Consider the following 23,885-nt stretch of genomic DNA (forward strand, 5'->3'; position numbering starts at 1 on the left):
AAAATTAAAAAGAAAGTAAACACTGTAACAGGGGACTCAGTATTCTGGGAAGTTTATGTGCACTGGAAATCATATTTTTCAAATAAAGCCAGGGTAACCCTCATTTTACATACAGCACACATTGAAAATGACATGAATATTACAGTGGGCAAATGCATAAAGCACAGCATAATCTGAAATCAATCAGTTTACAGTTTAAAGCATTCAATTCACAAGGACCGACCATCACACAGAGAACACATGATCATGCTGGATTCACATACACACTTCACAAGATCTCACAGCTGGATTCAGTTTGCAAGGTTTGTGAAATTAAATGTCCATTAGTCATTCAAAGATCTTTTTAAATTATATAAATGCGTATTTGCTTAATGTTGACAGCAAATAAGAAAGTAGCATAATGTTTGCCTTTCTATTACTAAATGGTCTAATATAAAAGCAATCGTTATAATACTTTCTATATACAATAATTCCTTTGTTTAATCGTTCTATCTGATTTTTAGACAGACTTCTATCCGTATTAGAAAAAACTGTTAATGACGTCGATGAACAGTGGAAGAGTGTTAGCACTGTGTGTGCTCAGGCACTGCCACTCTCAGCAGCGTCAAAATAAAAGTCCCGCCTCAAATTCATCGGCCAAGCAGAAAAACGTATAGGCTGATGCCATTATTTAAAAAAATAGCAGCGTGTACGTGCGTTGCGGACCCGCCTATACTAACACGCTCTTTAAATGACAAAGAAAAAACATTGCGCCAGACTTTAGACCAGGTTTGAGTTGGTCCATGGCGCAGTCTATATTCAGCTCCTTAAAATAACAATGCGCCTGAACACACCTCTTTTTTAGACCAGCACACCCATGGGTGCACAAATGAGCACAAATGCATTTGCCAAATAAATGACGTGGTGTCGGACTGGAATTAGCAAACACAATTGCGCTGTACCTTGCGTCACATTGCACCAGTGTATTATAGGGCCCTTAGACTGCTGTTACTTTAAGAGCCTCCCAGATCCAATATACTGTTTACTGATCCAATATATGTGTTTTTGTGTCTGTATGATCCTCACCATTGTTCTTGCTCAAGTTTCAATGTTGGCGCTCCTATGTGATCTCCAGCTGTACTTTGGCCCCTAGGGGCCTGGCTCTAATACATTTTCATGGCAGTGACAGCATAAGGTATACAGGTAGACCATTACACATATGCTACACCATCTATGCTTTAATTACATTGGTGATGATGGAGCTACATCTACCTTGTTGTAACTTGTTTACCACTCTCTAACTGAAACTAAGTGTGGTTTGAATCATTGGTTAAAGTCCATTCATCCTTTCAGAGAGGAGCTACAACTACTACAAAAACATTATTCAGGACTGATTACTGCGCTTTTATCAGTGATAGTACTCTACACGGAGAACAATAGTTACAATAAGGCTTGCTTCTAAACACTGTGATGTATTCAGATGTTTTCAGAGTTCATCAGCTCCATGCTGATGGCTGGCACGGGCCGATCCCAAGCACACAGTAGGACTTAGTGAGATGTGGAGTCTGGAGATGACCTCAATCAATAGGACTGTCACTCTGCTAACAGTGACAGAGAACTTAGCACACTAATAAACAGTATAGTTAATGGCCTGCAACTATTTTGAAAATCAAATCATTTTCCAATGTTCTTCAAAGAGTGTCAGATTCAATTATATAATAATGTGTGCTAAACAGTGAGTGCAAAAAATAGCTGTTGTAATGTTGTAAATATAAACTGTGAAAATGTTGTAAATATAGCTGTGTAAATTTGTTTTGCATGCAATTTTCATTGTTTGCAATTTTAGTGCAAAGTCATGCTATAGATTTTAAGTGCATAACCTATTTATAAACTTAATTTTCTCATTGCAAAACGATATAAAATGCATAACAGACTGATAAAATTACAGTCAAGATCATTTTGGATGTTGTTTTTGTCTTCATTCATATTGGACAGTATGGAATCAGACAAGAAACAGGAATTTGGCATCCAGCACAGTGTTTTTGAGTGCTACAAACATAATTTATATGTATATAAATATATATTGTTTACAAATGGTAAGTTTAGGGTAAAAAAGTATCCTTTTCAGGTACAGGAACAGCTAATTACATGTCAAAAATTAAATGCATAGTCAAAATGTCTTGCATCTTTTTTTAGGTGTGCAAAATTATAAAGATATAGACTCCTTTGATACTCAAGTCAGTCTATGCTAGGGCTGTCACCATGTAGTTCGAAAATCGATTGCACAATCGATCGGACCAACCAAAAAAAGTTTTGAAATAAAATAGGGAATCGACCAGATGGTGATTTATAGTGTTGCAAAAAAAAAAAAAAACACTTTATATAAAAAATTAATTTGTGTATAATTTTATTTTTGAATGAAATAATAATTTTATATAAGGAAAATTAGTTTGTATCTGCTTATAAAGTGTTAGAACCATTAAGGAAAATAACAGAATGTATACATATAAAAATAATATAAACATTTTAAAAATAATAATACACTAAGAATTTTTTATTTTGAAAATGTGTTTTTGCATTTGCCCATTCTGTTCATCGGTGTTAAAACCATTAAAGTAGAAACCACATCTTCCCGATTTAATTTCTGATTTAAAAAAAGAAAAAGGAATGGATGCAAAAGTACACAGACTATACACAGACAGTTCTGCAACACACACACACACACACATACTTCCTTCTCTAAACAGTAAAATCCTCTGTAATAACTTTACTTTGTTTTTGACAGAATTTTTACTGAAATTATTGCATTCAGCTTCTTTTTGTGCTCATTGGGATTGATGTTGACATGCATGGACACATTCAATTAAATGTTCAGTTAAATCTATTTTCTGGTCCACCAAACCAGCATGAACCATCATAAACCAGCTTGAGCTAGCATGAAGTTCTTCTGATCTTTTTAGCAGGTCGGTTGCTGTGTGCTGTTTTCATCATAAATAACTTGATAAGGCAGTTATGGCAGAGTGAATGGAATTTAGTTTTCAGGGTTTTTTCTTGGAAAGAATGTTTCTGGGATACACACAAATGTGTTCACACACCCACACACACACAAACACACACACACACACACAGCAAGCAACACAATACAGACATTGATGGGATCCAGTGTGGGATATTCTGCTCAAGGTCAACTCTTATTTGCTATTGAGGGCTCTTTCCTTTTTAGTCTATCTGGTTATCTCTCGGCTTCTCTGCAAATGTGTGTGCTTGTGTGTATATATATTGGTTTTACCTCTCAGTAGCATTCTCTCTTACTTATATTTCCTATATTTCCAGGCAAAAACAGCTTCTTTTTAGCTGAGTTAAGCTAGGCTTTAAGTCACACCGTGTGCTTGTTTAGCATTTTCTTTTTCTTATCTTGCTCTGACTTTAACACTAATTCCAAAACATATACCAGTGTATTTATAAATGTCAGCAAAATTAGCTTTTAGCAGCACAGTATATGCATTGCAATGTTTGTTGTTTCTCTTCCAAGAAACCTGGCCAAAATTGCTTATATTAAGTGTCATATTTAGGTGTAGATGAGCAAATACCTCAATAATCAGGGATGCACATAAGTGCTGCACGGGTGCACATTCATGGTCAAAATAAAACAATTCACGGTGTAAATAAGTTCGGACTGCTTATTTATATACTGACCTGGTTTTGGTGTGATTTGGCAATCACTTTTTTAGATCGACTAACTGTAATATTGTCTAATATTTCTATTAGAACTGAAGCCATATATCTAAGGCATACCTTGCTGGTTTCAATGCAAAACTTTGACATTTCATTCACTGACACGCTTCACTTGACAGTGCTGAAACCAGCAGTGCATGTCATACTTGCCGGAAACCCGATATAAAAACCCAATATAAAAAAAAAAATTGATTTTAAGTTGATTCTAGGTTTAAAAATTATAAAAAAATTAGATAAAACTGTGCAGTGTGAGCACCAAAACAAATCTCCAGATGCTTTCATTAGAACCAGACTGAAAAACATATGTGTATCCCTGTTAATGACTTCTTCACTATACAAAACATTGACATCAAATTGCCAATGTCAGGAGAATCTTGCAGTCTGTATTAAAGTTCTTGTGCATGTGATTGGTCTGCTGAACGGATGTTAAATGCATGATGAATCACACAATTATTCTGCTTGAATATCCTTTCTGAATGCACACATTTTCACTGCTACATTCTTGTTTCACGCCTAGACTGTTCACTGCTCTCTCGCTCGTTCTCCTTCAGTTTATCTCTCTCTCACACACTCAAGCAGTCGACAAAAAGAAAGCTAACTGCTGTAACCTTATTTCATTCCCTGGCTTATAACTTTTCAATGTTATATTTCTGCACAGAAAATAAAATCACATTTTTTGTGTGTGTTTTTGTTGAATGTTAATGAGGTTTTTAACTCATTTCGAAAGCTTGGGAGAGGCTTTTCTGAAGGATATGTGAAGACTGGATGTTTTTTCATAAAAAAACATGTGAATCCAAAATTAGAGATGTATACTGTCTTGTCGATATCTAATAGCTTTAAAGCCATTTTTGTTTTTATGCACTCCTAAATGTTGAAAAATTCACTTATAGCTTTTAAATATTTAAAATTAATAAGAAATGGACCATATGTTAACCATAGACCTTATTTTAATTTTAAAAATCAAAGTCCGCTTTTGTAAAATTGAAAATGAAAATGCCCTTTCTCTAATGTATTTTTGGACAAATGAAACTATTTAAAATAAAAGACAAGCCTTTGAATATGTACTGCCTCAACTTCCCGTTTCATGTCCTGAAGCATGTCATCACAGGATAAGAATTGCATATATTTAACCATCATATAGTGTCTTTAATAAGGGCTAAAGCTGAATGTAGACATGAGTCAGATTGAAAATATTTAAGCTGTGCTCTTGAAAATGCAGCTGAGATGTATGTTGCGGTTTTAAATATCGTCCACCTGCAGACTGACAACTTGATCTGCAAGTATGAAGCATCCAGAAAGCAGATAGTCTGTTCTTATTCCTCTAAATAAATAACTATGTCAGAGTGAGTGAGTGCGTGAAGCATGCAGAAAGAACTCGCAGCGAGAGCAGAGAAAGATAACATGCAGGAAATTGAGAAAGGATGACAGCTCTATGTGAGCCAAGAGATGCTCGAGATCTCTGCAGTTCTCTTAACCTTTGCACACATCTTAAAGACAGATACCTTAAATTCAAGCTATGAACAGAATGAGAGAATGAGCGATCATTGCACACTGAAAATATCATTATAGCTTATTATATTACATGAGCTCTCCAAACAACCCCAGACCATATTAGACAATGCATGGTCAGTTTGCTGTCCACAGTGTGATTTGCATATATATTGTTTATTAAAATGCAATGCAATTCATTTGTAATTCACTTCTGCATAATTATTTACCCCTTTGACCATTACGGGTTACCAAGTCAAGAAAAAAATGAGTGCATTATCGCAGATTTGGTATGAGGAGTATATAAAAAATCAACTAGGTCAACCACCTCTAAAGGGTTTAACCAGATTGCCTTACTGTAAATGCTTTGTAAAAGTGCTGAATTTCCTCCAAGACATTGTTGCCTATTACTATTATGCAAATAATAGAAAAATATTATAATATTTTATTATATAATATTTTATGATTCATGTAATATAAATAGAATTAACATTCTATTTAAAATATACCTTATATTTAAAATATCGTAAAAAAGTTTAATATTTTTGTTATTGATGTTATTACTATTATTATTTAAAATGTTAATATATTTTTGTTCATATTCAGTATTAATAGAATTATGTTATATTTAAAGAGCCGTTTAGGTTTTTAAGTTCAATGTGGACTACTTCATGTGTATTAAACAGACATGGGCAAAATAGACAATTAAATTATTAATCAGAATTATTTGTTTTATAGTTAATCACCAGCCATATTTAAACAACCTTAACAGCTCTAGTGGAGGGAGAGAGAAGTGCAGTACAGACGGCTACTTCTGCTAACAGACGGACAAACAGATGGAGAAGTGTTTTAAAGCTGTGTGTGTGTGTGTGTGTGTGTGTGTGTTGGAGGTTGATTCTGAGTCACTGTACGCCCATCCAGGAAATGAGCTCCTCTCTGCTTTGCTGCACGGAGGCCTACATCACGCCTCTCTGTCTGTCTGTCTCTGTTTTACACACACTCAGTGGATGAGAATGGACTTGAGCTCCCTCTAGAGTATCTGTGCATTAAATCCCCCTTTTCTATTTTTAGGAGATAAAGAAAGACTCGAAAAAAGAGGTGAGGAAGGAGTCCAGCTTGGCCGGATCAAAATCAGACTTGTCCAATGGCAGCGCCAGCCCGAAATCAGAACCCAGCCTCAGACCCGCCAAGAAAGGTAGAGTATCTGATCTGTTCCTGATCCGAAAAGTAGTCCAGTGCTTATTCAGCATAAAACACACACACAAACATCCCCTCATGTCTCACAGCACAGGGGAGCGGTAAAAGTTCCCGTCGATCGAAGATTCAATTAAACTGAGATCTGGCTCAGGTTTGCTTCTGGCAGATGAAAAGAGTGACAATTAAATCAAAAAACGACTCTTGTAAAGACACTCAAGCCTTCTTAAATTTGCCAAGTGACCCATACGGATCCAGAATATGTTAATCAGACTGGTCACGAGGGGAGTGTGTGTGGGAGTGTGTGTGACTGGCTCTTCGAGAGCAGGTACAGTAATAGTCTCAGACCAGAAACCATTTACTCTTACCACTTCCTGAGTGTGATGCTACGTAATGAAACATTATTCAATTTCCCTACCTCAGATAATTACAGAAACGTCACAAATGGTCTTTTTGGGGCTGCTGTGTGACTCTCCTTAATTGGCCAGGTTTGGGTTGACGTGAATATGTTGTCAAATTTAAATTAAATACAAATTCCCAATTAAAGAATAATAAAACATGACAATAGGACATTTATGTTGATCTTATAAAAATGACTGAAGTTTTAGTGTTATTGTGTAATCGCAAAGAAATAATGACTTTCAGTATGATCGGTAAATAATAATTACCTTATTAAACAATTAATTAACTAAATCAATAAGGTCACAGAGATATGTTTAACCAAAAAAATAAATGGGACAGATACTCAAACAGTTTCTGGAGCACAAGCTCTGTTTACAGCCCTCGATTTAGATCACCTGATTTTCAGACAACAGTGTTAGTGTAGGTTCATGTGACTTTAATTCGTTTTGCAGATAGAGATGTTCACTTTCAAAGACAATGTGAGGCAAAATATGTGTGTCTCATTGGGTTCTCTCCAGTGTTTTAAGTATTGAAATCTTTAGGCATTCTCACTGCTTTTACGGCATCAAGATACTAATAATGGTCGGCGAGAGCTGGGCTGCCCAGTTTCTCCATTCTCTTGAGAACTGAAACTTTGGGTGTCTGTAGTCAAAGACTATTTGTTTTCATGAGCCACAGAGGTCTGTGTGTTTAGTGAGAAGTCTTAGACCAAAATGTGTAGCTAATGTTAGCATAAACTAAAGAGAAGTGCGACATCTAGTGGTGGAACGTGAACGTGCTGCTCTGTTGTTTAGATAGATAGATAGATAGATAGATAGATAGATAGATAGATAGATAGATAGATAGATAGATAGATAGATAGATAGATAGATATATTGCTTTTGAAAGATTATTTATCTATGTGTACGTATATCACATAAACAGGTGAGGCAATCAGAAAAAGGCGTTGCAAAGCTGCCTTTAGCTACGCTCCACAGAATGAAGATGAGCTAGAACTGAAGATCGGAGATGTTATTGAGATTCTGGGAGAGGTGAGTACTGCATGACTATCCTAGTCATGTTATAATTATTCATTTTTGCAAAGAGAACCTCTAATTTATTTCTAGTGCTTAAAATGCAAAATGTGTGTTTGCTCGCTCAGGTGGAGGAGGGATGGTGGGAAGGCGTTCTCAATGGCAAATCTGGATTGTTCCCCTCAAACTTCACCAAGGAGCTGTTGGCCGAGGCTGAAGATCTGACCCCACAGGACGACACACGCAGCACACGGACCAGTCAGTCTGCACTGCATACTCACTTGACCACTAGAACTGCTTCCCAGTCTTACTAACTACATGCCTGAGAAGATTTCCAGACATTCAGGCCAAGATAAAATAGGATGGGATTTGTTTTGGAGCACATTTTTCTTTTTATTGAAGACATATTGTCTTGATAAAGCGGTAAAGCAGAAATTTGGCAGATGGTGAAACATGAACTTTTCATCCTGTCACATATGACATTGTGATTCGCACCATTAGGCAAGCGGCTCCCACAGTAATTTGCGAGACTTGTGATGTTACAGAGTGAAATGAGGTTAAGTGTGGAGGAATCTCCACCTCCTCCCTACGGCTGATGAAGTCATTTGGATGCGTGGTGAAACACTTTTAATACATGGAAGAAATGCATCCAGACACTTATAAACTGTACGAAATAAATAGCCACGTCTAACCAGTTATGTCACAATCATTTTTAACCATTCACTTCCTTCCATGCTTTTAAGCAATTACAAGTGTTTAATTCAGTTCAATTCAAAACACTTGCTAAAAGAATATGAAATTATTTTACTTGTTAAGTTGCATGGTATGTGACCCTTAACTGGCAACAGAGAACTGTGAACGTGCAAATTAGTTTTTTTAAATGATTGAAACATTAACATAAATTCTCAGGAGGCACTTAACTAAGTATTTTAAGTCAAATGGGTTTCGCTGACAAAAAAAAATGGACAATCCCTAGCCTAAATTTACTTTTATTTTAATTAATATTATTTGCACTGCTGTTGAATAGTATGGGCAATTTAGGTCTTTGAAATATTTCTCTTATGCACACAAAGGGTGCATTTATTTGATCAAAAATACAATAAAAACAGTAAACTGTGAAATAATTGTACAATTTAAAAGAACTTTTTTATATTTCTGGCAAAACCCAGAAGTTATTCTAATATGTTGATTTGAAGCTGAATAAATCATTATTTGTAGTAATGTTGAAAATTATATGGTGTTTAATAATCTTTTAACTTTAATACATTTTTCATAAAGGATTTTTTTTAGTCAATGATTAATTAATTTAAAAATAACACAAAATGACATTTACAATATGAATGTCTTTACTGTTACTTTTGATAATTTTAATGCTTCTTTGCTTAATAAAAAATTATTTAATTATTTTTTTTTTTTGAACAGTATTTTTTAAATTTTGAACAGTAGTGAATATTGATATAGAGTTATTATTTATATATATATTTTTTATAAATTATTATTTATTACCATATTCTTTTAAGCTGTAACATTGAACCCATTATACCAATATCAGAAATTTTCCACAAAGTCAGTTTCAGTGTCACGGCCAAAATTAATTTGCCAATAGTCCCAATTTATTATCACTGACCTACTGAGCTTTTACTATTGCGACAGCCCTACACAGCACTCTTGGCAAGGACAGATGGACTCTAACTGTTTAGCTGTGAAGTATGCTGCATGCAAAGGCTGCATGCAAATACTCAAGTCCTCCTTTGAAACGTGTTTTTGTATCTGCAGGTATAAAGGACAGCACGGGCTCAGAGAGTGATGGCGGCGACTCCAGTAGTTTACGCTCTGATACTGGCAGTGTGTCCTCCAGCTCTGAGATTCAGCCTAAAAAGGTTCGGGGCTTTGGCTTCGGGGACATCTTCAAAGACCAGCCCATCAAGCTCCGCCCACGATCCATGGACATGGACAGTGAGATAGAAAAGGTGAGTTTGTATTACCGGAGTCTCTGTATTTTAATGAAGCACATTGTATGTGCGTTTCTTGGATTTTACGACTTTGTAATTACAGTCAGGCCGTCTCTATCTTGGTCCCCTGCGTTTACTCCGCCTTCGGCCCCACAGTAACTTGTTCATTAAAACCTTCCCGTCTTCCTGTCCCACTGAGAGCGGCACACATCCCTTTGCTCATTTCCTCATGTCTCTATCCATTGTTAGCTCTCATTATTAGCTCCACATTTAATTTATGTCTTTCATTTCTTTTTCAAACATCATTTTATTGATTATGCTGGGTTTGTGTTATTGTGCAAACTTTGCATTTGGTGCGTGTCTTGTCTTTTTTGGAGTTCTTGCTCAGAGTTGCGAGTCAGTGTGGTTAGGAAGTCAGTGGCTATGTGTGAAATAGCAAGGTAGCTTCTGCAGTATATAGTTTATACCAAATGCATGTGATTTGCTTTAAGAATGCACAAAATTGGTACATTATCAGATACTGATTTCTTTAAACTTATCTGTATCGCTTGATTTGGGATAATTAATTATGCATGCTAATTTCCTCAATTTTTGTGAATCTTTAAAAGCACCCAACAATCTTCAAAATATCTTATTTGTGTGTGTGTGTGAGCAGGATGCAGGAGAATAACATGATTCACGAGACTCCGGCAAAATAGAAATATCTAAACATAAAATATCTAAAAACAAATAAGTTGCTATACGTATATTGCACAAACACAACAAGAAACAATCAGAAAAGTAACTTGATTTCTTTTAAAAGTTCATTTAATTACATTTTCAGAGTAACTTGCCTAACACTAGTAGGAAGATGACACACAAATAGCTGATCTGGCACTCTCGGTCACTTAAAAAGGAAGTTTTTATGAAAGAGGTGTTTATGGGACATCTTCCGCACTTTGTGTCTCTTTGTCTAGTCCGAAAGAGAAAGAAATCTCTCCAGATCGTCTCTGAATATCTATTATAATATATTCTAGCTTAACTCTTCTACCTGTTGCATACAGGTAACAGATAATAGTACGTAAGAGACAATTTTCTAATGTACAAGGCAAGTGATCAATGCAATATAGAAATCCAATGTCCTTTAAAAGCTGTAGGTTTACCCATATACACATTTACCACACCCTGACATGGCTCTCTTTCCATATCCACCCCTCTCCTCCTCTCTTCCTCTCTCTCTCTGAGTGGTTTCCTGACTTTAGGGCTGTTTTAAAGCAGAAGTAGGGCTTGTAAGACTGTAAGAGACTGTCATGACTCAGGGGGAGTGAACTGAAAGCTTGTTGGAGGTTCCTGTTGCAGGCAGGATTTGCGCACACAGATGTAGGTATCAACACCAGCCGTTTCTGAAGGATTGTTTTGTCGCTTTGCGAAAAAGGTAAATATTAAATGATCTATTTTTATCTGCATCGCCCTCTCTATCCATTCGTCTTTCTATGCTAATGATGTCAAACTGGCTGAAAGGGAGCTGTTAAACGACGACCGAGATGTGTTTCCTTTCATGTGGCTGTAATTTGGGCTTTGAGACACAGCATTATGGGTGTTCTGAGGGTGGAAGTCATCGTAGGGTCTTCACAGAGATGTCATGAGGCCTTTGAGAAGAGCAGTGCAGCCAGATGTTGTAATGATGTTCTTATTATGGCGTTTAAGCATTTGGCTGCCACATGGTGCTTGTTAGTCCGACTCCATCGTGACTGCTTTAAATGAGAGGAAAAGGAAGAGAGGGAGAAGGAGGAAGAGAGGGGTGAGGTTTTTTTCTTCAGCGAACACAGCAAATGTGTATGTGTGTGTGTGTGTGTGTCTGTGTTAAAGCCACATTGGGAGGAGCGTAGGATGTTAAAGAGCTTGTTGTATGTCGGGTGGGATTGATTCCCTGCCATGTTTGTGGAAGGACTGTGGCTCCCCTGCCGGAAAGAGGGCAGATAAACAGAGCCAAATGGACAGAACGCTATTCACACGCGTTTTCAATGTTTGAATTCACTGAGCCCAGGGTCAGTACTTGTAGTTGCCCTCATTGATGACATTAACTTATAGACAGCATTATTAATTTTAAAGCATTAAATCGATATGAAATGAGTTAGTATATTTACATGTTTATAATTTTTTAAATGTTATCGTGTTAATGCATTAATTGAACGCAGTGTTTTTTTATTTTATTTTATTACTTTTATTATTTTGAAAGTCCGTTACTTACTGGCTCTGAATACACATACAGACAAATCACGGGTCACAGGTGGGGTGGGTTGTTGATCAGTACTGGCTTGGGATTGCTCTCATTACGGGTCTCAACCAATTAGAGCATTTGGGATGGGCCTAAGACTGCAGCAGTGCTCACATGAAGCTCTCACGACTTCATAAGTGAGAAATAGGAAGTTTCCGATAGCAGAGAAGCGCTCTCGTTCATCACAGTGGAGAGCATTGTTTATTTTATTTGGTTTGGGACGCGGTAACTTATCAAGAGTTGTCCTGCAGCATACTCTGATGTGTTCGTTCCCCCATTAGTGCAGGTCTCTACTCTGAAGATGCCTGTTATAATGTTATGATCGAGACTCTGAAATCTGAGCAAAACTTGTTTTTCTATGACAAACTATAAAATATTTGATATAAAAACGTTAACGACCTGACAGTGACAAATAGCTTTGGTTTTATATTTAATTTGAATACATTAATCTTATAAGTTGAGATTTACAATAAATATTTTTACTACTACTATGTAAAAGGAATATTTCTTTTTGTAAAAAAGTACCTATTTTGTTTAAAGTGCTTGCAAACCAAATGTTATTGCATTTTTGTTCATATAGCAGTAATTTTAAATGAGAAAAGTGTTCAATACACTACTTTTGAATGCATTTTCTTCATAACTATTGAATTAACCACGATTAATTAATATATACATTGTTGTGTGTATATATATATATATATATATATATATATATACATAATTATATGTATATAAATATACATACATATATATATATATATATATATATATATATATATATATATATATATATATATATGTGTATATATATGTATGTATATATATATATATATATATATATATATATGTATATATATATATATATATATATATATGTATATATATGTATATGTATATTTATATTATGTAGAATAGTATGTCTGTAATGTCTAATATAAATGTATATTTATATTTTTAAAACTACTGTTCAAAAGTTTACACAATATTTCTGTTTCAAATTAATGCTTCTCTATTGTATTTACAAAAATATGAAGGAGCACAACTGTTTTCAGCATCAATAATAATAAGAAATGTTTTTTAAGTAGAAAATCAGCATATTACAATGATTCCTGATGAATCATGTGACAATGAGGACTGGAGTAACGGAGCGGAAAATTCAGATTTGCATTTAAGGAATAAATTATATTTGAAAGTTATTTTAAGTTATTTTAAATTACAATAGCATTTCAGAATATTACTTTACAATTTTTTGATATTACCTTTTTATATTATTTTTTTATTTTTTTATCTCACTGACCCTAAACTTTTGAACAGTAGTGCTTATAAATTATCATTGTAGTATTTTACAAAGTATTTGTTTCTCCTTAGCATCAAATGGTGAAGAAAGCCGCTTCAGCTGTTCCCCAGGAAACCATGAAGGCGGAGCCTGAGAGTAAGGCCAAAGGTAACAGGATTAGATTACACTCAGCTATGGATTATTTAAATGCTTAAATTGTTTATGTAGTCAAATTGTAGGCGGATACAGCAATTGGTGCTTGATGTGACATTGTGACTGAAAAATCATATTACAGCAAAGGAGTTTTGCAAAGTCATTTTCCCGTACGAAGCTCAGAACGAAGATGAGCTGTCAATCAAAGAAGGAGACATCGTTACGATCATCAATAAGGTGAATGAAAGAAAATAATGAAATCTCGTGAGATCCAAAAATCCTCTTCAGATAACTTTACAGTATACTATACATCAAATATATTCTAATTACCATTTATGCATTCACATCACGTCTGGGCTTTTTAGAACACAAACAGACTGATGAAATGTGTTTTCGCTCTGTGTAGGAGTGTGCAGACGCTGGTTGGTGGCTTGGAGAGCTAAACGGCAAACAGGGAGTGTTTCCAGACAACTTTGTGAAGCTATTCATTCCTGAGGTAGAAAAAGAGGTGAGATCTTCTTGTTTGTCTCTCGCTGACACACTTCAGCTGTTTCCAATGGGGAGCTCCCGTCCTTATGACAGTGGGCCTCAGTCTCTGAGTGAAGGCAGAGCTGTGGTGAAACAAACACACACACACACACACACACGCACGCACACACACGCTTCCCTCTGCCCTGTACCTTTGACTCCCTCTTCACCCTTTGCCTGATGTAGTTGCATGTCATTTGATGTTTAAGTACAGTTTGGCCTGAAGGGATTGTGTTTTTCATAGGACAGTGTGTATGGTTAACTGTATGTGTTTTAGTGTGAGTTGAACTGTGTTTTAATAAATGCATGTGGGTCTTTTAATAGGTGTACTGTTTGTTTTAACTGTGTCTGTGCTTACAGAGACCTAAGAAACCTCCTCCACCTGCAGCACCAACCACTAAACAGATCACAGGTAACAAATTCTTCTTCTTTCTTTAAATCCTCTCAGTATGTAAGCTTACATGCCCATCTGTGACTGACTGATTTGTTTACCTACTGTATGGTGAGGTACACTACTGTTCAAAAGTTTGATTTATAATGTTTTTAAAGAAGTCTCTTATGCTCATTAAAGCTGCATTTATTTGATCAAAAAAAAAAATATTATCATGATAGGACAAATCTATCAGCTGTCTGTTTAATGGAATCTATTCTCTGTGAATATGTGTAGGTGTAACCAGATAACCCCAAAATCTCTTAAAATATAAATAGACAAGAGTTCTTCAAAGCTTCCTGTCAGAGGTTTTGAAACTCCTCCCACATAATCTTCGTACTGATGTACCATGAAATGAGACTGAGAGACAAAGAGGGAACGCAGAGATCAGTCAGTAGTTCTATTTCCAAAACTGGTATATTGAAAAGTGGTAGACATACAGACAGATATTTGATTCTTTTTGCATTATCAGAGTTAATATTGTTAAAATCGAGTGTTTATGTCATTTCAGTGTTTGCAATAAATTGTTTAATTAAGCCCACTAATGAAAATACTTGTGTTTCCATCACAAATTAAATTATCAGAATTACAATTTGAGTAAAAAGTTGAATTGTAGCACACTAACTAGAGCTGTCAAATTGATTAATCACGATTAATAACATCTAAAATAAGTTTGTGTTCACATAATATATGCATATGTAATCTGTATATTTAAATATACAAATACACACACACACATGAGTGCATATATTTAAGAATATATACATTTCATTATATATTCATTTGTATATTATTTTTTATTATAAAAATATATGCATGTATGTGCATGTATTTATGTAAGAAATATATATTGTAGTGCTCTCAAACGATTAATTAATAATCACGTCCAAAATATTTTTGTTTACATAATATATGAGTGTGTACTGTGTATATTTATTATGTATATATAATTACAAACAAATGCATGTATATATTTAAGAAAGATTTTATGTTCATATATTAAATATATTTATATACAATAGAAAATATGAATATATAAATGTATAAACGTAAATATTTTCAAAATATAAACTGTATGTGTGTATTTATTTATGCATAATAAATATACACAGTACACATATATTATGTAAACAAAAACTTTTCTTTTGGATGCATTTGCTTGCAATTAATCAATTTGACAGCCATCTCAGCCATGTAAAACAGTTATGTAATCATGTTTAAAGTATAATATAATATAATAGTTTTTTAAACCTCTTTTAAACTGTATTGCATTGTGGGATACAGTGGATATCTCAAGCTGTATCAAAAAACATATATATTTTTTTTTTAACCTGATGATTATACTCTCCAGCATGATTTTGGATGATCCCAAAAATATCAGCAAGAACACCTGATTATCTGTACTAAGAGCCACTTGATCAATAAATAAATAATTATAAATGATAAATACAATTCATTAGTGCCCTATGAACAGTGCAGAATATTTTTCTTCATTTTTATATTATGTTTGTTTTACATATGTTCAGTGTGGTCTCATACCTATACATTTTGACATGTTTTCGGTGTCATTTTAGCTGAAAGCTTAAGTAATGAGTCAGCTGTGCCCCGTTGAACCCTCATATTATGTGTATTGATCCCCAGACAAAAAGACAGAGGCTAAAAAGGTTCCACCAGAGCGGCCTGAATCTCTCCCACACAGAGCTGAGGAGAAAGGTAGGTAACGTCTCTCTCAACTGTTTTAAACAGCTTTGGTCAACTCTGATTCTGTGACTCTGACCTTCTATTACAGCAAAACCTATAAAGCTCTGTGCTTCCCTTCTCTAAAATGGTTTCTGCTTGTGTGTTTTCAAAGACTTCTTGTTTCTCTCATGTAAACTAAAAAAATTGCTGCAATTACATTTTCCCTCTCTGCTTTAACAAATCCTCTCTTAGTTTCCTGTAAACAAACTTGTATGACTTTTTATGCCCTTTAATAACGATGATGATGATTGCATGTAGGAGAGGAGTCGAAGCTGGGTGAGACTGCAAAGCCGTCCTTCCCAGTTGTCCTCCCAAAGAAGCCTCTCCCTCCGAAAAACAACAACTCAGTGAATCGACCGTCATCCTTGCCACCTAAACGCCCAGACAGACCCGAGAGACCAGCTGTGCCCAATATACCGTCAGTCTCACACTCAAACAAACACATATATCAGCATCACCAATACTAGATTACAGAACACACACATTCACAAAGTAACAAGATTCTTAGCCCCATTGTATACAACTATAAATGTCTATAATAATGGTGAATTACTTCATTTTTAATGTTTTGTGAGGTGTTTTTGGTTGATTCAAGCGATTGTAAACTTTATACTGACCCCTAGTGGTTTTTCTTCAAAAGTGCATTTTCCAGCCATGATTCATTTATTCATAAGCTAAAAGTGTCTAATAATAGCAGGGTAATTGAGATACCAGAGAAAGCAATTACCTCATAATATGATCACATAATCACTAACAAATCATGATTAAATTAACCATGATGCATGATGATACCTTATTAAAGTATCAGATGATATCATTCTTTTTTGATAGATGAATACAGAACAGATTTTATCAGCCACAAAGCAAGCTGATCTCAATTAGTGTAATGATAACAGACTTTTAACAGATAAATGTACACTAAATAATTCATAAAAATTACACCCTATTTTACCCTGAATCTCAGAACAATTTCATCTCGGAATGGATTCATTTAGAACCATCCAAACATCATCTGTGCAGTAAATCCCAAAGATTTAGTGAATCATTTTGTTTTGTCAACTGATTTTGACAAATGAATCATTGAATCATTTAGTTTTTTTAATGGATTCTTTAAGAATCATCCGACCTGCATCTGTGCAGCAAATGGATTCATTTGGAAATGAACCAAATGACTTCTGTGAAACAATTAATAGTTTAACTGTTCAGTTGATTTATTTAGAACCATCAAAATAAGTTATTTGCAGTGATTCCAATTAATCATTGAAATATTTCATTTTATGTCGATTCATTTGAATCCTTCGGAATAAACCTAGAATGACCAATCCCTAGAATGAATCAGACTTCCAGTTCTACATATTAGAAATCCTCTCCATCTCTTATCACATTATTTCTCAAAACATTTTAATGGTTTAATAAAGCTCATTCTGGTTTAAATCTATTTTGTACAGATGTGACAGTCCAAAGTCTGACGGCAGTGTTGTGGCAGCTGACCGAGGCTCTGTAGACAAATCCTTAGATATTGGTGAGTCCCTGTCCAGAGCTGCATTTCAATCCACAATAACCCTGTCATTACTTATAAGGCTTCTATTTATCCATATCTAATCAGATTACAACAGCTGTCTGTCCATCTCACTTCATTCACTTCCATTCTGGAGATGTGTGATTACAGTCTGGCGTTTTTTCCTGTGTTCGTGATTCATATGCATGTGATATATATGTGGTCCTGTGTGTTTATGTGTATTGTGATTGTGTGACGCTCGGCTGAAGATGTAGAAGACTTCGACTCCGTCATCTCATCCACAGAGAAGCTGAACCACCCGACCGCGTCACGGCCCCGTGTAACAGACCGAAGGCCACGATCGCAGGTTTTCACTTCTGTGAGTAATCCAGATACTATTTTATAATTTTATTTGGAAAATATTATAATTTTGTTATATTTTTGCAAAATTTATTCATTTTTTATGTCTATATAAAAAATTGTGGCTACCCTCGACTAAAGATTTTTCTGCTTGACTAGTAGCCATTAATTTTAAGAATTAGTTGACTATTAGTTGGACGTTTATTAATAAACCATATAAATCATAATAATTAGCCTTTTATTGACTACATAGCCTAATAAGCGCTCAAGCGGATACATAAAGCTTACCACAGCGCACCAGCAGATATAATGATGTCTCCGTAGTAGTGGACGCGCCTGTCTGCAGGTTTCATATAGAATACATATTACATAATATTTTAATGACTATAAGGCAAGAAGCCTATATACAGAGTTTTGGTTTATTATTTTTTGATACAATTTAGACTGAGACGGCTGAAAGTGCATCCTGATTGCTTTATTTTACAAAAGCACACAAATAAACATAAAATAAGTTGTAAATGAGCCTTTACAGATTTAAAGGATGTATTACTTTTATCTTTGTGACCAAAAATGGGGGAATATTTTAAGAGCAAGTAAATGCACTGGCGCAGCCATATGTCATGAAGTAAAGCACACAACTGTTTAAGCTACTACGCTCCACACAGACACTTGAATAGCGCACATTTTTCTAGGTTTACATTAGAATGAGCAGCTATGTAAAGTTGGAACTAAATGCATCTTTCAGATGAAAAGCCATATTTGAGGTTGATGAATGATAGTTTGAACATTTGGATGTCCTGACCAATGTACTGCATTAACACAAACACCAACCGTCACTGAATGCATGCAACTTCACCATATTCTGTGGAAATTATTTTGTGCGACTAATAAAATTTTGGTCAACCAAGCCTCTTCTTGTCAACTATTAGGGGGCAGCCCTACTAAAAATAGACATATATATCGAATATTTATGAATTTCTTTTAAATATGAATTAATATTTATTTATTTTAGCTATTTTAGTACATCAAGTTAAACTAAATGAAAATAAGAAGCATTACTTTGGCAACAGTTGTTTTATTTAAATAAACATTTGAAGTGGATCAAAACCTTTCATCAAAGTTGTCCTAAAACCAAAACAATTGCTGTTCTTGTCAACAAAGGACAACTTTGAACTTTTTTGATCCACTTCAAATGTTTACTTCTGTATAATAACCCTACCATACAACTTAAACATGCTTGTTTGCTATTATTTTTTAACCAATTAAAGTGTCAAGTCAATCACATTTGGTTGTTTTCACACCTGTCAGATGCAATCAGCTGACAGTGTCTCATAAATCTGTGACCCTTCAGGTGTTCAATGTAAATCCATCAGATATGATTGTGCTTTTTGCTATGTGTGAATGTCACATGGGCTTGCACCACTTCACCTGTCTGTGGGTTATCTGGTCACGATCGTTTAAAAATCTCTCTCCTTCTTAGTCCTCTCTCTCTAGTCCTGACCTCCTGGACTCCCCATCTCCAGAGGAGGAGAGGAGAGACAAGGAGATGGGAAAAGAGGAGCAGGACTCATTCACTCCCAAAAGTCTTGAAAACTCCAAGAAGATGCCCAAGGCAGTGCCAGTCATAACAGTAAGCCCCACCCCCTCCCAGTCACCCCACCCCCTGGCACCCTCCCCTCCTTTTGCATGCACATCCCTGTCCTACCATAAGGGAGTGCCCTAGTCAAGCATATTATGTAAAGTGACACAAAAAAGTATTACTTTTGGATACTTAAGTCACATTTTATTTTTAAACATATACATTTAGTGTTATTACATTTTAAATGTTTCTTAAAGGAATAGTTACCTAAAAAAAAAATTCTGTTATGTTTTACTCACCTTCATGTCATTCCAAAGAATTGTATGACATTCTTTCTTCTGAAACCTTGAGTTACAAGAGTTAAGAATATGATTATAAACACAACAAAGCTGTAAAAGCCAACTATTGAGCACATGAACTAGCCTGTTCGGCATTATGATGTTTAATGTCTCCCAACAACATATGTAGTCTCATTTAACCAAAAAAAACAACTGACTTCAGGCCAGTAAAACCAGAAGTGTTCAGGTTTTGGCCTACTAAAAATACATAATCCCTACAGCTCTCTGTCTTGTTTTGGACCCCATTGTCTTTCATTGGACAGCAGTTCTTCAAAATATATTATTTTGTATTTCACAGTACAAAGAATTTCAAACAGATTTGGAATGATGTGATAATGAGTAAATAATGTTATGAGTTTAAATTTATGGGTGAACTATCCCTTTAAGTGTCCAAATACTTCACACACACAGAGAGACTGAGGCCCTGTGGAACGGCCTGAAATGGAAGATAAACAGAATAAATGTGATTGATATGCTCTTGTTCTGATATCTCATGGGGGTTTTCCACAGGCTCCTGAAAAATCGTCTTTGCCCCCTAAGCCCAGTGCCCTTCCATCATCATCTGGGTCTGGAGGGGCTTCTCTCCACCAGGGCAGCGCTGGTCTGCGGCCCCATTCCCCTTCTGTTGACGCCCGAGTGAAGAACGAACAGGGTTCCCCAACACTGGAAGAGCTCAGAGCACAATTACGAGACCTGAAAGGAGCTGTGGAGCTCATGAAGAGCCAGCACAAGTATGAACTGACGGAACAGGGGGCTAGATGAAAGACATAGTGAAGTAGAAGTGGCGGGAAGTTTAGAAGGAACTTGATGTCTGTGAAATGTGTGTTAATTCTCAAATTTGTTTTCTCAGACAAGAAATCAAACAGCTGGTGAGTGAACTGGATGAAGAGAAGAGGATTCGCATATCACTGCAGGTAAGAAGGCATTGTACTAGTCATCAACATAGCTCTAAACAGGTGCAACACCTTTTTATAGTGATTAAAACAATCTTAACTAGCCAAATATGTGTTGCTATTATTATTATCATTTTTTATTTAAAAAAAGGTATTATTATAAATATAATAATAATAATAATAATAATAATATATTATTAATAATATTTTATTATTAATAATATTATTAATAATATGAAATATTATTAATTTTAACACTTATTTTTATTTATTATTTAAACGTTATTATTTAATTTGAGTAATTCATTCATGTTAAGATATTGATATCATTAAGATATTCCCATCCATTTAAATTGAGCAATTTTGTTAATATTTAAAAATATATATATATAATTCTTAGATTACTATTCAAAAGATTGAAGTACTCTCATTCAGTAAAGATACATTACAAGTATCAAACTATAAAGTTTACCTACCTTATTTTTTTACATTGTTTACTGATTTTTTCAAATAAATGCTTGGTCTTCATCACAGAATACTGAAAAAAAACATATCGTGGTTTTCACAAAAAAATAATGCAGCATTTTGTAAACATTGATAATAATACTAAATGTTTCTTGAGCAACAAATCAACAAATTAAACTGATTTCTAAAGGATCATGTGACACTGAAGACTGGCGTAATGATGCTGAAAATTCAGCATTGCTATAACAGAAATAAATGACAGAAAACAGTTATTTTAAATATTACTTGAGTGAATCTGGCCCTTGTTCTCTTGATTCTCGAAACATTAAACAATCCTGCTGATACGTAATGTTTAGTATGGTTTATTTCATTTCTATTTCCCGTGACCATGTTTAACAGGCTGTATCTTTGTTTTGTGCTCTGTTTTAGATGGAAGTGGAGCAGATTAAGAAATCCCTGTCCAAATGAACTCAAGCGAGGTGAAGGGTCAGGCTGAGGTTCCACACCACAGGCCAATTAGACTGTGCCAAAAAAAGAACAACAATGTATCAGAACAATTGCTTAAAGAAAACAACTGTTTACCCCCCATTCACTTGTACTCTTTCTGCTTTCGTTTTTTAAGTAGCTTTTTTTGCGTGTTATGCTCAGACTGGCCCACTGACTCGCAGACCCGTTGCCCGGGTGTGGCCTTACTGTGGGTCATGTGATTAAAGGGTGGTGATGACCCACACCTGGAGACAGGTGATAGCGGTCCACATGGGGATTGTCTGGTCTCCTGCACAACTGTGACACAGTTACCCCGTCATCACCCTCTCTGGTACTGCCTCTGAACGCTAGTCAGAGAACACATCAAATGAAGGAGAAACCAGTGCGTTTTACTTAAATACTGTTCACCTTAAGTTCTTTTCTTTTGACTTGGAGGCCTTCAGTTATTTTCTTTATATGCAATGGTGCATTTAATTTCACACCCCTTGTGATCTCCACAGCAACCCCCACATTGAGGCCTTGTTTATTTGGAGCTTTCCAAACTCTTCTGTCTTTCCTATTTCTTTTACGTTGGTGATGACAATGAGAAAACTCACGTTTTGTTTTCTTGACTCAGTTATTTCTTTAAAATCTTCTATATATTCTTTTATATTTTAATGTACTAAATGCAATTATGTGTGCAGAATTTATTAAAAAAGATTTTAAAAAATTGTTGCCAATGTTTCTTTTTTATTCTAGATGGTTATGAACATCATCAAAGTAGTCCATGTGACATCAGAGGGTACATTAGAATTTTTTTAAGCATCGAAAATACATTTTGGTCCAAAAATAGCAAAAACTACGACTTTATTCAGCATTGCCTTCTCTTCCGTGTCTGTTGTGAGAGAGAGTTCAAAACAAAGCAGTTTGTGATATCCGGTTCGCGAACCAATCATTAGATGTAACGTGATCTTTTTGAACCAGTTCACCAAATCGAACTGAATCGTTTTAAGCGGTTCGCGTCTCTGCATTAATCCACAAATGACTTAAGCTGTTAACTTTTTTAATGTGGCTGACACTCCCTCTGAGTTCAAACAAACCAATATCCCGGAGTAATTCATGAACTCAAACAGTACACTGACTGAACTGATGTGAAGAGAGAACTGAAGATGTACACCGAGCCGAGCCAGATAACAAACAAAAGATTGACTCGTTCTCGAGTCAAGAATCGTTTCTGTCAGATGTGTCAGATTCGATAACCGAGGAGCTGATGATACTGCGCATGTGTGTTTCAGCGTGAAGCAGACCGACACACAGAGCGTCTGAACTGAACTGATTCTTTTGGTGATTGATTCTGAACTGATTCTGTGCTAATTTTATGAGACTAGGTAAACCGAAGGCTTTGAATCAAGCGCAATCATTGCCAATGACGCCATTACATTGAGTGCAAAAGAAACTGGTGAACCGTTTTCTTCAACCAATTTATTGAATCGAACTGTCTGAAAGAACTACTGGTGATCCGAAAGAGAAGACAATGCTGAATAAAGTCGTAAGTTTTTGCTATTTTTGGACCAAAATGTATTTTTGATGCTTCAAAAAATTCTAACTGATCCTCTGATGTCACACGGACTACTTTAATGATGTTTTTCTTACCTTTCTGGACATGGACTGTATACCGTACACACAGCTTCAATGGAGGGACTGAGAGCTCTTGGATTAAATCTAAAATATCTTAAACTGTGTTCCCGAAGATGGTTTGGAACGACATATGGGTGAGTTATTAATGACATAATTTAGATTTTTGGGGGAACTATCCCTTTAATAATAATATTACCCAATTAAATTATATATTATATAATTATATAATTTATATATATAATATATATAGCACACTCACATGTCTTAAATTATGTTGTAATAGTAGCAATCTTAATAATAGTATTATTATTATTACATTATTATTATTACCACACATTTAAAATTATAATTTAAATTATATTTATTTATTTATCCTACATGTCTTAGTATCATCTAGTTCATAAGGTTGATCATCCTTACTGACTGTCTGAATTGAGAATAACATTAGTAGAAGCTCATTTCCCTTTCCAGAACATATCAGAAGCCTCCACTGAATCATCAA

General features: G+C 35.1%; 1 protein-coding gene across 1 annotated transcript in view; it reads left to right on the plus strand.

Moving 5' to 3' along the window:
• LOC113080051 (SH3 domain-containing kinase-binding protein 1-like) overlaps nt 1-21,815 on the plus strand; it is a 48,398-nt gene extending 26,583 nt beyond the window's left edge. The window contains exons 3-18 of the mRNA XM_026252304.1: nt 6,274-6,397; nt 7,723-7,829; nt 7,940-8,069; nt 9,588-9,781; nt 13,389-13,464; nt 13,592-13,686; nt 13,856-13,957; nt 14,338-14,389; nt 16,049-16,120; nt 16,406-16,565; nt 17,596-17,669; nt 17,915-18,024; nt 19,486-19,635; nt 20,433-20,653; nt 20,773-20,836; nt 21,710-21,815. Of these exons, the coding sequence (XP_026108089.1) occupies nt 6,274-6,397; nt 7,723-7,829; nt 7,940-8,069; nt 9,588-9,781; nt 13,389-13,464; nt 13,592-13,686; nt 13,856-13,957; nt 14,338-14,389; nt 16,049-16,120; nt 16,406-16,565; nt 17,596-17,669; nt 17,915-18,024; nt 19,486-19,635; nt 20,433-20,653; nt 20,773-20,836; nt 21,710-21,748 (1,770 nt within the window). The 3' untranslated portion in view covers nt 21,749-21,815. The remainder of the gene's footprint in view (nt 1-6,273; nt 6,398-7,722; nt 7,830-7,939; nt 8,070-9,587; nt 9,782-13,388; nt 13,465-13,591; nt 13,687-13,855; nt 13,958-14,337; nt 14,390-16,048; nt 16,121-16,405; nt 16,566-17,595; nt 17,670-17,914; nt 18,025-19,485; nt 19,636-20,432; nt 20,654-20,772; nt 20,837-21,709) is intronic.
• Nucleotides 21,816-23,885: the final 2,070 nt, after the last annotated feature.

Source organism: Carassius auratus, unplaced genomic scaffold (assembly GCF_003368295.1).
Source record: "Carassius auratus strain Wakin unplaced genomic scaffold, ASM336829v1 scaf_tig00030185, whole genome shotgun sequence".
In the NCBI taxonomy this organism is placed as follows: Eukaryota; Metazoa; Chordata; class Actinopteri; order Cypriniformes; family Cyprinidae; genus Carassius; species Carassius auratus.